The sequence below is a fragment of the Octopus bimaculoides genome, chromosome Z, assembly GCF_046866305.1.
Source record: "Octopus bimaculoides isolate indiv1 chromosome Z, ASM4686630v1, whole genome shotgun sequence".
NCBI classification, from domain to species: Eukaryota; Metazoa; Mollusca; class Cephalopoda; order Octopoda; family Octopodidae; genus Octopus; species Octopus bimaculoides.
In genome coordinates this window covers 3,424,968-3,439,967 of record NC_142944.1, presented here as the reverse complement: position 1 = coordinate 3,439,967, position 15,000 = coordinate 3,424,968, and the positions used below count along the sequence as shown (strand labels likewise).

The 15,000-nt window shown below is 33.1% G+C and overlaps 1 protein-coding gene across 4 annotated transcripts in view; it reads left to right on the top strand.

Annotated features, from left to right (window-relative positions):
• The window catches only part of LOC106884153 (voltage-gated delayed rectifier potassium channel KCNH1), a 435,108-nt gene that overhangs the window by 32,405 nt on the left and 387,703 nt on the right, over window positions 1–15,000 (top strand). For 2 of the 4 annotated variants that reach the window (XM_052973780.2, XM_052973779.2), the window contains exon 2: window positions 5,834–5,860. The exons of the other annotated variants lie outside the window; for them this stretch is intronic. In XM_052973780.2, coding sequence (XP_052829740.1) covers window positions 5,834–5,860 — 27 coding nt within the window. The remainder of the gene's footprint in view (window positions 1–5,833; window positions 5,861–15,000) is intronic. 4 annotated transcript variants of the gene reach the window in all.

Genomic DNA, 15,000 nt, shown 5'->3' with positions numbered 1-15,000 from the left:
AACAAAAATGAAAGCTTACACGATTCACATTCAATGCAATTGCAATCCCTTATTACTACACAAACTAAAAATTACATACGCTAAATAATTACCCTCTAACACTGAAACGTATAAACACCAATCACTTCACACATACAGAATACAAACACTACCAAACAAAATAACACAGCACACAGGGCACATACAACGGAAGAAATACTAAAATAGTGCCAAAGATAACTAACCAGTCCATACAGCAAAACAGAATTGACGTAGCATATATAAACAGTGATCTACATCTTCAAAACTCAATACTGAGCACATCTCAGGGACACAATGATGCAACAGCGGTGTAGTAGAAACTTGCATAAGAATGTTGAAAAACAAATTTTTTTCTCATAAGCACAAACCTTGGCTTAGAGAGTAGTCGAATATATCAAACCTCAGTACTTCACTGGTATTTATTTTATCGATCTTGAGAAGATGAAAGACAACACCGACTTCGGAAGGATATGAGATCTTTTGCAGTAAAAACATAAATACATTAATATAAATATTAATAAAGTAACCTTTGAAATAAGATGTATGTTCTTTATGCTCTGGTGTTTGAAATTTGAAACAAAAAATATTGATAAATAGCTAAACAAAATTCACTATACCAAAGTAAGTTTAAAATAGAATCGTGCTGTGAAATGGGGAGATAAGTTCCAAGTCTCGGCAGCAAGGATATCGATCAGGTTACAGTTTAGGAGTTGTTTTTAAAATTTTTCGTCAGATCTCACTTCCGTCACCGTGAGATAAATGAATTTATATTGAATTCATATATGTAGCTCTAGCTTTTATTTGATAAATACCCATTAAATAAAACGAAATTAAAGCGTCCAGTAATAAGAAAAATAAACGAAAGAACACGAGGTGAGTATTTTATTATAAATGAATTATATCGAAGGAACACATACGAATCTCAGATTACAATCTCTGATTAGCTGCATACAACTTTCAAAATAAAATAAAAATTATATAAATAATAAATAAAAATACTGTAAATTACTTACGTAAATTGTGTGAACATATGTTTGATATCGTCAACACCAGTAGTAATGAAATATCAAGAAACCTTAAAAAGAAAAGCAAAACAGTCCGAACAAGTCAAAAAAATATTGGAAAGAAAACAGATCAAAGAAATACTGCTTTTATATAAAGCTCTGAAGACAGAGAAACCGAGACACCATCTGATTAAAAACTTGCCCATAAATATCACTGTATCTTATGTAAAACAAAAAAGAAAAAACAAGTTGTTTGCAGTAGTTTACTGTCAACCACCATTTCTATGCAGATAAATTTGTGCACTAATAAACAAAACGATATGAAGATAGATATATGTTTTCGTTTTTGGACCACAAACTATAACGATGTGTGTGCGTGCATGTATATATGTATATAAATACACATATATATATATACGTGTGTGCGTGTGTATATATATATATATATATATATATATACACATACATATATAAATACTCATATATATATATATATATATATATATATATATATATATATATATATATATATTATGTACTTTGTAAAATAGCATGTTTTTAAAACACTATCTATACACCCATCGTAACAGTTTCTAGCGTAAACTGAAAGTTGTCCTCGGCGGACTTTGAACTGAACATGTAGAAAACCGGAATGAACACCGCAGTCGATTTGATCCTCGTTGGTGCAAGTTTCGAACGATATGCTGTTAGTAGCAAAATAAGAAGTGGGGAAGGCAACAGAACGCAACTTTAGCCAATGCTTGGTATGTTTGAATCAAGTAGTTGTATAATTATAATTCACGCTGCTGTCCTGCACTGTAATGTCAGTATTATCTGCATTTACCCGAGACAAATCGACTACCCACCTGAAATGTTCATCACTAATAAGCTTCTAAACCGAACCTTCATACTTCTGTAGATATTTTAGATGTTCAGCAGATAGAGAAACATTATCATTAACTGGTACAGTATTAGTGGTAACCAGGGGCGGAAACTTCACCAACTTCTGATGTTTTATATTTGCTTGAGTAGCTTCTGTTTCCCAATTAATTGAGTAAAGTGTTTTCACAAGATACAAGCATTCACTTTTCTATTTGTAACTGTTTGGCCGCCAAATTAAACTTATCACTCGACGTAAAATATGCTACACCAGCTGATATCTGTTCACCAAAATATCTCAAAATGCAACAAAGTCACAAAAGCAATTATTTTTTGTTAATATTGCAGTATAAGGCGTCTGAAATCTCTGTCGTCTTTCTGACGAAGTTTCCGAAAAGAACTCTTTGAAAATGCATTTAATTTGATAAAGATGACACCAATCACTACATCAAGATGTCCTTTATTGTCTTGTAAGAAAAAAAAACTTTGGGTACAGAATTTTTAAATTAACCATTGTATCTATCTATCTATATTAGGAGTAACACCCTTTCTTTCACAGAACATTGGCTTTCTCAGTGGAATGTTGTTTTCTTTGAAAGATTCTTAATGTCTTTAAAATATGGCTTCACGTTTCAAATTTGTTATATGCATTTGTGTAAGAAGCATTTCTTTGTGGAGCCGATTCTGATTATTATTCAAAAAGCTAACATGCACCAGCAGTTCATCATGATTATCTCTTAAAGTGGTTTCATCGATTTTCAAAGAAAAAAAAAGCTGTTTTACTTGCAATTGTTCAAACAGTGTTTTACACACTCTCACCAATTTCATTAACGTGCCTTGATGTTTACGAGTTGTTCAACTGATAATTTCATGTGCGCTCTGCTTCATGACTGTGGAAATCACAGCAGATGACACAGAGAAAAGTTTCATCATTATTATGCCGCTTTACTACTTTTGTAATTTCCGAAAACATATCAGGGGACAAGTAAATAGTTGTTTGCTCCAGCTACTTTTTTGCCGTTATATTTAATTCAATGTTTACCATGGTCAGAAATCGTCACTCATTTTTTTAGAAGTACTTTCAGTCTTTCCTATTATTGGGTTTTTGTCTCCAAACAATTTACTTGGTCGCATGCTGACACTTGAAAGTAATATAATATAAAACAAATTAGCTTTCAAATATCCTAGAGTGACGGAATAAGCTGGCTGGCCAACTATTCAATGGAATATTGCCGATATTTACCTTCAGTACACCATCCATGGGTGATCTGTAATAACAAACAGAAATCAACTAAGATCAATAATCTGCTGAAATTATTAAAAATACAGCAATGAAATTATTCTAGTCTTTATATTACCAACCATTAAACATGAATTAAATATAATTTTGAGTTTTTATATCCAAATTTTAAACTTTACACACACTTTATATATACGAAAGTGTTTCCAGCATTGTAATAGATTTAGAAGAACTTACCAAACCTCTGAGTAGCTCCTGCAGTTTCTGAGCGTGACAAAGTATCTCTGATGTTTATTTCAAGCCACCCCGACACACACACACACACACACACACACACACACACACACACACACACACACACAGAGTTTATTGTTCCGTTAAGGTAACATCAACAAAAATACTCCATTTAGAGAAAGATAAATATCCTTTAATGTACACTATATTGAAATAAGAGCAACTAATAATTCCTTGCCATTAAAATACGTGCTTTGGCACGTTGTAAACGCTGCCTGACAACGTATCATTAGTAGCTCCCCCAACACACAAATGCTGACATATCAAATACCATAAGACATAAGATCTTAATTTAATAAAATTATCTCTGCCTACAGAGGATGTATCAAAATTATCAAATGGTAATTAAGAACTGTTCCACATAAAGAGAGATAAATTCAAGAATCAAGAATTTTCTGAAATTGACATGCTATCAAGGAAAAGAACAAGTTTTTTGTCTAGGGACAAGTGAGCAGTCGTCACATATGCGTCACATATGTACTGGCGTCACATATGTACTGGCGTCACATATGTACTGGCGTCACATATGTACTGGCGTCACATATGTACTGGCGTCACATATGCCACCAGTACCTCAATTGTCCAACCTTATCTCCAGTGATCAAAACATTAGAACACATTTATAGCTTGTGTAATTTGCATATTTTAAACAAAAATGAGCTAAGAGAACTAAATCAGAGTGACTAACGCCGTGTATTTAAACAATAAATACAAATACATGTTTATCAAACGCCAAACAGAAGAAATATTTTATTTATTAACATTGTCTTTATCTTTAGAGAATGTTTTTTATCTTCAGAGATTGAGCATATCCTTTTCCTTAATAGCATAACTTTGGAGAAATTTTGGAGCATTCTTGATTGCTGAGATTACCTCCCCTTCTCAAATTGCCATTTGGTTATTATGATATATTATGGACTAGAAGTAGAGATAGTTTTGATAAATCAGCAACTTATGCTTGTAAGATATTTGATATTTCGATATTCTTGTATTTCTCTATGTTGTTCATATATGTGCCAATAGCCTCTTGAATTTTTCTCTTAATACATTTTTGCAAATGTATATATATATATATATCTTTTACTCTTTTACTTGTTTCAGTCATGTGATTGTAGCCATGCTAGAGCACTGCGTTTAGTCGGGCAAATCGAGCCCAGGACTTATTCTTTGTAAGCCTAGTACTTATTCTATCGGTATCTTGTGCCGAACCCCTAAGTTACGGGGACATAAATACATCCAGTATCGGTTGTCAAGCGATATTGGGCGGGTGGGGGGACAAACACACACAAACATACACAAACATATGCACACACATACATATACATATATATATACATACATACGACGGGCTTCTTTTAGTTTCCGTCTACCAAATCCACTCACAAGGCTTTAGTCGGCCCGAGGCTATAGTAGAAGACACTTACCCAAGGTGACATGCAGTGGGACTGAAGTCGGAACCATGTGGTTCATATATATATATAGGTGCAGGCGTGGCTGTGTGGTAAGAAGTTTCTGCCCAACCATATGATTCCGAGTTCAGTTCCGCTGCGTGGCACTTTGGGCAAGTGTCTTTTACAATAGCCTCGGGCCAGCCAAAAGCCTTGTGAGTGGATTTAGCAGACAGAAGCGAAAAGAAGCCCCTCGTATATATATATATATATATATATATATATATATATATATATATATATATATATATATATATATATATATATATATATATGTATATATATATATGTATATATATATATATGTATATATATATATATATATATATGTATATATATATATATATATGTATATATATATATATATATATATATATATATATATATATATATATATATATATATATATATATATATATATATATATATATATATATATATATATATATATATATATATACATACATAATATATACAGATATATATATGTATATATATATATATATATATATATATATATATATATATATATACACACACACACTACACAATACATACATACACTCACACACACGTACATGTAGATAGATATACAGACGTAATAAAAAAAGGAGGGTTGTCAGAACTCTATTGTCTCTATTGTATCGATCTTAATTTCTTTTAAATTCCTGAAGAGAATGGCAGTGATGCCCACCTATGAAGTCCTTTAGGAGTGATATTCAGGATGGATCATTATATTAGCATGAAAACCGAACAATATAGAATATTTTCTTTTTTTTTTTTTAACTGATAATAATTCATTCCATTAGGTGCCAACGATCTTTATTTGATAGTTACACACAATCTTCTTGTATATATTCTGGGTCTTATGTGTCACCATATTATCTACATCAACGGAATTTTTAACTCCTAAGTTTATTGTACATATTTTTTTATTATATATATAGATAGAGAGAAAGAGAGAGCACAAATATGTAAGTATTAATGTATATCTATACCTAGATTCTATATGTTACACCAAAGTCTTCTCTAAACCCAAAAAGTAGCTTATTCTCCTTATTGAATAGTAGGCTGAGAATAAAACACTAAAACAATACCTTTTAGTTGAAAGAAAATAATAAAATGCACTTGGATGAAACAAAGGTTAGTAATTTTTGATGTCCAGTATTGTATTCTTTTGGTCTTCTGATGTTGCAAACCTCTACCACACCCCATAAGCATAGTTAAATGTTATTGTTTCTATGTGGTGTTTTGTATTTTAGTTTTAGTTGTTAGATATTATGTAGTAGTTAACTTTTGTAATATTCAATATGTATGCTGTTGATTAGCACAGAGAAATATATGTGACAAAGTTTTCGTACATTTACCAGTTAAACTTGCGTGTAACACCCACGTAATTATTTGTGATCCCTATAAGCCCATTTCTCATTTTGCGTGACGTCTGAGCTTGTATGTCCTTCACTCCATCGAAAATCATTGCTGTAGAACACATGAGAATATATGCTGTGTAGTAGGTTTTATATTATTGAGTGGCGCTTGCATATTACCATCGTCGTCTTCGTCGTCACGACCACCACAACCATCACCACCACCACCACCACTCTCCTCTTCCTCTTCCTCCTCTTCCCCCTGTCGTCGTCGTGGTCGTCATCACCAGCATCATGCTTTTAATAGTTTCATAAAAGTTTTTTCTGCTCTACCATGGAAAAATGGGAGTTACTGAAGAGCGACCAGAATTGCATTCTAGTGGATATATTTTACTGTTCCTAGCAATATATTTATATTTCGCCTGTTTCTTTTTTGCGTGTGTATTATATATATATATATATATATATATATATATATATATATATATACAGTCAACAGGTGAGATCTATAATAGCTCAATCTGGAAAACACATTGTTGAAGTCAACTGATCTGAACTTACATTCCGGACTTATTATGAATGACTGAGCTTATGGTGTGACGAGTAGCCAGGAGAAAAATCCAGGCGAGCTGATATGGAGATAGTGATACTGATAAACATGATTAGGCTTCATATATATAAGTATATATACATATGTATACACATATAGGTATATATAGAGATATACAAACACCGATAGATATTCAGAAGGTAAAAACCTATGTACAATCATTAAAATATTTTTGACAAATAAATTTACATGGAGTTTAAAAAATACAGTTTTCTGTAAATTTATTTATCAATACATACATATATCTTACTTTCTGAGTTCAAATTCCGCCGAGGTTGACTTTGCCTTTCATCCTTTTGGGCTCGACAAATTAAGTACCAATTGCATACTGGGGTCGAGCTAATCGACTGTTCTCCTCACCCAAAATTTCGAGCCTTGTGCCTAACGTAGAAAAGAATATATACAAATATCTATGTTTGTACAAAGTGCTTATCATAAGAATATTTTTAGGTTTTGTATATCCCTATATAGATCTACATGTGTATAAATATGAATGTATATTTATATATACCAAGTCTATAGTCCCGGGCTGACCAAAGCCTTGTGAGTGGATTTGGTAGACGGAAACTGTTAAAAGCCCGTTGTATGTATGTATATATGTATGTGTGTGTATATGTTTGTGTGTCTGTGTTTGTCCCATCCAACATCGCTTGACAACCGATGCTGATGTGTATACGTATGTATTTGTGTATGCATATATGTATGTATTTATGTATGCATGTATGAATCTGTGTGCGTGTGTCTGTGTCTGTATTTGTCCCCATATCATCGCTTGATAACCGATGTTAGTCCCCGTAACTTTGCGGTTCGGCAAAAGGAAAAAGATAGAACAAGTGTTAGCCTTAAAAAGAAAGTCCTGAGTTTGATTTGTATTATTAAAACGCCTCAAGGCAGTGTCCCAGCATGGCCGCACTCAAATGACTGAAACAAGTAAAAGAGATGAAAAAAATAAGATAGAAGTAATAATAATTGACTATTGGCCACAAGGGCCGCAAAATGCATTTAGGATAATACAAACCCAGTGATTCCCTTATCAACCTCAAAGGGTTTTATAATTATAAGAACACAAATAAAATTAATAAATACAAATTATGAAAGTAAAATAACAATAGACCCACACCCACAAGAAGAAGAATGCAATTGCCGTGAGAAAGAAAGAAAGAAACAAAGAAAGAAAAGGAAAGGAACGAACGAACGAAAGCAGGAAGAAAGAAAGAAAGAAAGAAATAAAGAAAGAAAGAAAGAAAGAAAGAAAGAAAGTACATAACAGATCGGAAAAAAGGATAGACCTCTTCCCCAATGATAAATCTTTAGCATTCGAACAGTAAAAAAATATGACTTGGCAGGGCTCGGATCGATTAGTTGAAGAAGGTTGAATGAAGAACAGGCTTGTGCTGCCACGCGTTCACACATATCTACATCCATTTAGACGTACACAAACACGCACACACACACACACACACACATACAGGCCCAAACATAAACTCCCCTGCATGAAGAGTCAGAAACGTACAATCAACATTTCTTCTTCTTCTTCTCCTCCTCCATCTTCTTCTTCTTCTTCTTCTTCTTCTTCTTCTTCTTCTTCTTCTTCTTCTTCTTCTTCTTCTTCTTCTTCTTTTTCTTCTTCTTCTTCTTCTTCTTCTTCTTCTTCTTCTTCTTCTTCTTCTTCTTCTTCTTCTTCTCCTCCTCCTCCTTCTTCCTAACACCGATAGTAAAACGTCCATCTTACTGTTATTTGAGGTCTCTGGGTGAGGCTTTGAACAGCTCGTGTTAAACAAAGCAATAAGTACAACGAAAACATAACAATGATATTGATAATAACAAAAATAACGATAAAAGCAAAAAGTTCGTTAAGTTAAATTCGGCAAAGTATTAGTAGAGATTACATCAACGCCAACTACTGTAAGAAATCGTCTGTAGGGTATAATCAAAGCAGAACGATATATATCGACGAGGTTTGGCATTTTAAGACTGGAGCGGACACATACCCAGGGAAAGAACAACAGAGATGTAAAAGTGAAGAATTACACAATGAGTAATTCGATGTAGGAACAGGATAGCTAGCAACATCCTACAAGTAACAATACGAGAAAGTACTGGGTGAGATATCACCGCGGCATGTTGGGAAAAAGCCGAAAACAAGCCTATATCGTCCTACCTCTTTACTTTTAAGTAAGTTCTTAAGGCAGGCTAATACCATTTTCAGTTCCTCCTTGGAACAAAGGGCGCAAGAACATTTCCCTCACTAGTATGGCCAGGCATTTTCCGTCAACGACCATTTGAACTATCGTCTGGTGGACTCCACTAGTAAATCTGGGTAAAATTTGTTATTATGAGTCTCTACCCAGCATTTATGCACCACTTGGATCTGAATACAGGGACTGGTTGGTGATGGGAAATTCAGCGGGAGCCCTAAAACTCGTGGGTGGAGAACCACGAACCAAGAGTTCAATCATCAAACTTTTATATGAACACATACATACACACATACATACATTCATATGCAAACATACATACATACATGCATACATACATACATGCATGCATACATACATACATACATACATACATACATACATACATACATATATACAGACACACATACATACTTGGATACATACATACATACATACATACATAAATACCTACCTACATACATACAGACACACATACATGCGTACAGAAACATACATACATGCATGCATACATACATACATACATACATACATACATACATACATATATGCATGCATGCATAGATACATACATAAATCCATCCATAAACAGATATATACATGCATAAATCCATCCATCCATCCATTACATACATATATACTTACATATACACGCACACACTCATACATACTTACGTACTTATATACATATAATTACATACATATATATATATATATCCAAGTATGCATGTGAATATTTATGCATGTGTATGTGTATATATATATATATAGTGAAGATGCGTGATAGGCTGGTCAAAGATATTCAGTTGACAATCGTAGGGTTGTGAGTTTTATCCCCAGCGGCGCGTGGTGTCTTTCGGCCAGATACTATTTCACATCGCCGCAGTCCATTCAGCCGGCAAAACTGAGTTGTACCGTTATCCAAGTGACCCAGCCTTATCACAGTGTGTGTCATGCTGGATCTCCCTCAGAAGAGTACATATGTCTGTGGAGTGTGTGCAATTAATTTCACGAGTTGGATGTTCCGTTGATTGGATCAGCTGGAACACCTGTCGTAATATACACTTGCTTCCCGACCACATGGTTCCGGGTTCAGTCCCACTGCGTTGTACTTTGGGCAAGTGTCTTCTACATTAGCCTCGGGCCGACCAAAGCCTTGTGAGTGAATTTGGTAGACAGAAATTAAAAGAAGCCCGTCATATATATATATATATATATATATATGTATGCATATGTTTGTGTGTCTGTGTTTGTCCCTCCACCATCGGCTGACAACCGCTATTGGTGTGTTTACGTCCCCGTAACTTAGCGGTTCGGTAAAAGTGACCGATAGAATAAGTACTAGGCTTACAAAGAATAATTCCTAGAGTCGATTTGTTCGACTAAAGGTGGTGCTCCAGCATGAAACATGTAAAAGAATTTTTAAAAAATAAAAGAATACAAACACACACGCACATATGAGCATGTTAAACATTAGACAAACATAAATGCAGCTTGTTATTCTTTCCGCTGGGAAACTTTTAAAACGATGAAATTATGTTTTCCACTTATTATACACGAGTGAATGTATATTCATTTATATATATATAATTTAGGCGTAGGAGTGGCTGTGTGGTAAGTAACTTGCTTACCAACCACATGGTCCCGGGTTCAGTCCCACTACGTGGCATCTTGGGCAAGTGTCTTCTACTATAACCTCGGGCCGACCAAAGCCTTGTGAGTGGATTTGGTAGACGGAAACTGAAAGAAGCCCGTCGTATATATGTATATATATATATGTATGTGTGTATGTGTTTGTGTGTCTGTGTTTGTTCCCCCAACATCGCTTGACAACCGATGCTGGTGTGTTTATGTCCCCGTAACTTAGCGGTTCGGCAATAGAGACCGATAGAATAAGTACTAGGCTTCTAAAGAATAAGTCCTGGGGTCGATTTGCTCGACTAAAGGCGGTGCTCCAGCATGGCCACAGTCAAAAGACTGAAACAAGTAAAAGAGTAAAAAAGAGTACATGCATGTGTTTACATATATTTATATACACACACACACATATATAAATATGCATGTGTGTGTGTGTGTGAGCTTGTGAGTATATGTGTGTGTGTTTTTATAAAACTGCTTGATATCTGACACTCCTGTGCATTAGAAAACTGCGATTTTCATCATCTCTAAAACAATATCTTCCACATTTCTTTTGTTTGTTTGTTTGTTGTTGTTGTTTACCCACAGTTCAGTTCTGCTCCATCAGACCTATGATGGAGGACATTTCGTCCTTGAGTATCTCTCTCTATCCAGGTACAGTGCTGCAGTCAGCAGAGAGATTTTTTTGTTATTTAGATAGAGACATTTCTTTATCTCGTTCAGTTAGTTAACGTCATTAATATTCGTTCTTTTTAATTTTATTAACCAAATTTGTATCAAAGATGGAAAGTATTGGGCCTTATTTATTGTTGAAATACATTAAAACAATTGTATTTTTAAAAATTGTTCTTTGTTTTCTGTTATTTAAGTTCTCTTTTAATGTTTAATAAATTAGGCACACTGAATCGAGTTAACAGCTCATGGCTAATAAACAGTCATATTCTGAAACTTCGTTGTATAATCCGACTGTTAACAACAATTACTGGATTAGTTTGCAGATTAATACATATGGTCCTAACTATTTCTGTTTTAGCAATGTAGATTAAGTTAATGAAATGAATTAATTATTTATTTTATAGGAAAATATATTAAATCATTCACTATTTGAGCTAAAAATAGACACAATATTAAACTATGGCATAAAATTTAGATTATAAATAGCAATGAATAATGATTATGGAGGAAAGTATAATAAGCAACAGTCAAAAGTTATCGAATTTTTCCTACAATTATTTAAGAGAGAAAATATCTACAAATGTTATTATTCTTTGATAGATTTGACGATTATTTCAGTAGAAAAAGGTTCATAGACATCGATTCCTAACAAAAAATACATTTAAAATGTAGTTATCAAATATATGCTCTAGTTATAAACCGTTACATATTTGGATGAAATAATCCTGACAAACTCGCTGATCAGATTATCATTCGGCTGGGAAGTAGATTTGATTTCCAAATCTGTTAACATTATTATTTTTTTCTTTTTTAGCTTTTTAGCTTTATTTGTAGATACTGCTTTGCTAGATTATCAATATCAAGTCTGGTCAAAATCAATCTGAAATATATGACAACTTTGTTTAAGTCAATGATTTTATCTAATTTTATAATGCGTTCAGAATTATGGTTCGAATTATTTAGAAACAACTGTAGATTCAAAGTTTCACATTTGAATAATTCTTTTGTTCACGAATTAACATATATAGGTTTCATTTAAACCTGAATTTCTATAACAAGTTTGTACAAGAGACTTATCGAACGTGCAATGTGACAGTTTATTCCGAATCGCTGAACAAGGTTGAATCATTCAGTCTGTTAATACAGTACTTAATTGGCATGCCGTTTGTCATCAGCTACTGTCAGTGCAGCAGCATATATCGAATAGAATTGACATTGATTTATGTTTCAAACTCGTTACTATATTTCTGTGATGAAAATTCATTCGAAGCTTTCATTCTCTCTCTCTCCTTTTCTCTTTCTCTCGCTCTCTCTTTCTATATTCTCTCTCTTTTTCTATTTCTATTTCTATCTCTCTCTTTCTCTATATCTCGTTCACTATCTCTCTTTCTCTATCTCCTTCCCTCTCCCTCTTATGCATACAAATATGCATATATAGCATACATATGTATAAATATATGTACCTACACACACACATATAGATGCTATATATGCACATGCATACAACACACACACGCACAAAACGATGCATATATATATATATATATATATATATATATATATATATATATATATATATATATATATATAGAGAGAGAGAGAGAGAGAGAGAGAGAGAGAGATAAATATATAGATAGATAGATAGATAGATAGATAGATAGATAGATAGATAGATAGATAGATAGATAGATAGAAAACCAAGATAAATACATCACAATTCAGTGTACATAGACAATATTATCCCGGCCTGCTGTTATCATAATATCACATGTTTCATACTCGTACCGCCTCCACTGAAGAGACAACTAAACGATTACATAGTTACAAGGTGCGTTCAAAAAGTATCCGAATTTTATTTTTTCCCGCCAAAACTAATACCGCATGGGCAGAATCTTTTGGGTGGAAAATGACGCCACTCTTCCTGTGCATGAGCAAAAATTTTCGCACCGGTAGGCCGCATGAGTTCCCAAATGTTATTCATGTGGCACAGACATTTAGTGTGCACTCGTGGGATTTTTGGTTTTACGCAAAATGATTGAACGCATCGTATAGAAATATTGCTTCAAGTTTTACCATCCAATTCACTGGTACGTCGGTTGAATACCACAGAAATAGGTGTATAATACAAATTACAAACAATAAATTAGAGAGATTCAATTGATAATCTCAAAATTTATTTATATTATAATATAACATAATATACTATAAAATTTTATTATAGCATATTATGTTATATTATAATATGAAAAAATTATTAAAAAAACCTAAAAAGCCAACAATTTGTTTCGACTTATATACATTATTTGATTCATAAACAATTCATATTCATGTATATAAGTATCATCAGGGTTTTGGTTCAAAAGACAAACGAAATTCCGTGTGAAAGGACTGCCAGATTGGAAAAAAAAAATGATTTAAATATATTTCTATATATCTTAAATAATATTAATCCAAATTCGTTTAGGTCAAAGACAATTTTTGGTTATTTTAATAACATACAACTACAATATATAAGTATATAAATGCATTTGGATTAATATTATTTGAGATCTATAGAAATATATTTCGATTGTTGTAGATTCTATTTAATTATTTTGTCCGTTATGGTTTTGTTTTTTTTAATTGTACTTGTTATGCAGTTGAAAGGTTAAACAGATATTTGAATCAATGTTTTGCAATCTGGCCGTCCTTTCAAACGGAATTTCGCCAGTCTTTTGAACCAAAACCCTGAAGAGTCTTATATACATGGATATGAATTGTTTATATATCAAATTATGCATATAAGTTTAAACAAAGGCTATGTTAGCCTCCTGAAGGGATGGTGCCATCCAAGAAAATACTGGTACAATAACTAATATTTTGGGGGAATTAATTTTCTTAAAACAATAGGTGTATATATAAAACGATGTAGTTTATATTCATATAAAAGAAGAAAAAGAAATTGGAGATTGGAAAGTAAATTGTTTATTATTAACAAATGGTGATGATTGATTTGTTGTTGATAATAAACAATTATCAACTCCCCAGTCGCCATTTTCTTTTTCTCATATATATATATATATATATATATATATAACAAGTAGAGAGTCCGAAAACATCACTACTGTTACTAACAGACACAACTATTTGTGCCAACATTTCCAAACTCCCAGAATCTGTGCAAATTTATAAAAGCTCTAAAGAACAATAAACCCAAGTGATGCCATAGCATACAAATCCACCATCTTTCTATGATTACATTGAAATATTGTAGTAAGGCTAAAATCCTTGACATCACTAGCTTACACATACCACTCTCTAAATCATAACATTGATTCAGATGTTCAGCCAATATTCTACTCCCGAACCCCTACACGTACCATCCTAACTAACTTAGGCATCCGCTAAACACTAAGCATGCATCCCTATATTCCATCGTCATCTTGCAAGAAAATATCGTTTGTACCTGGATAGCTCTTTACCGCCCACAATCCAAGAGACAACTCTAATGAACTAAATATTTTTTCCTCTCTGCGTTTGGCCCGAGTGATTCCTTTCACGAATTTCGTTCAGATTTTCTAGAATAGTTTTAAGACTCAACCAGATGTGACACTTTCAAACCTCCAATAAGAAACATCTCACATCAT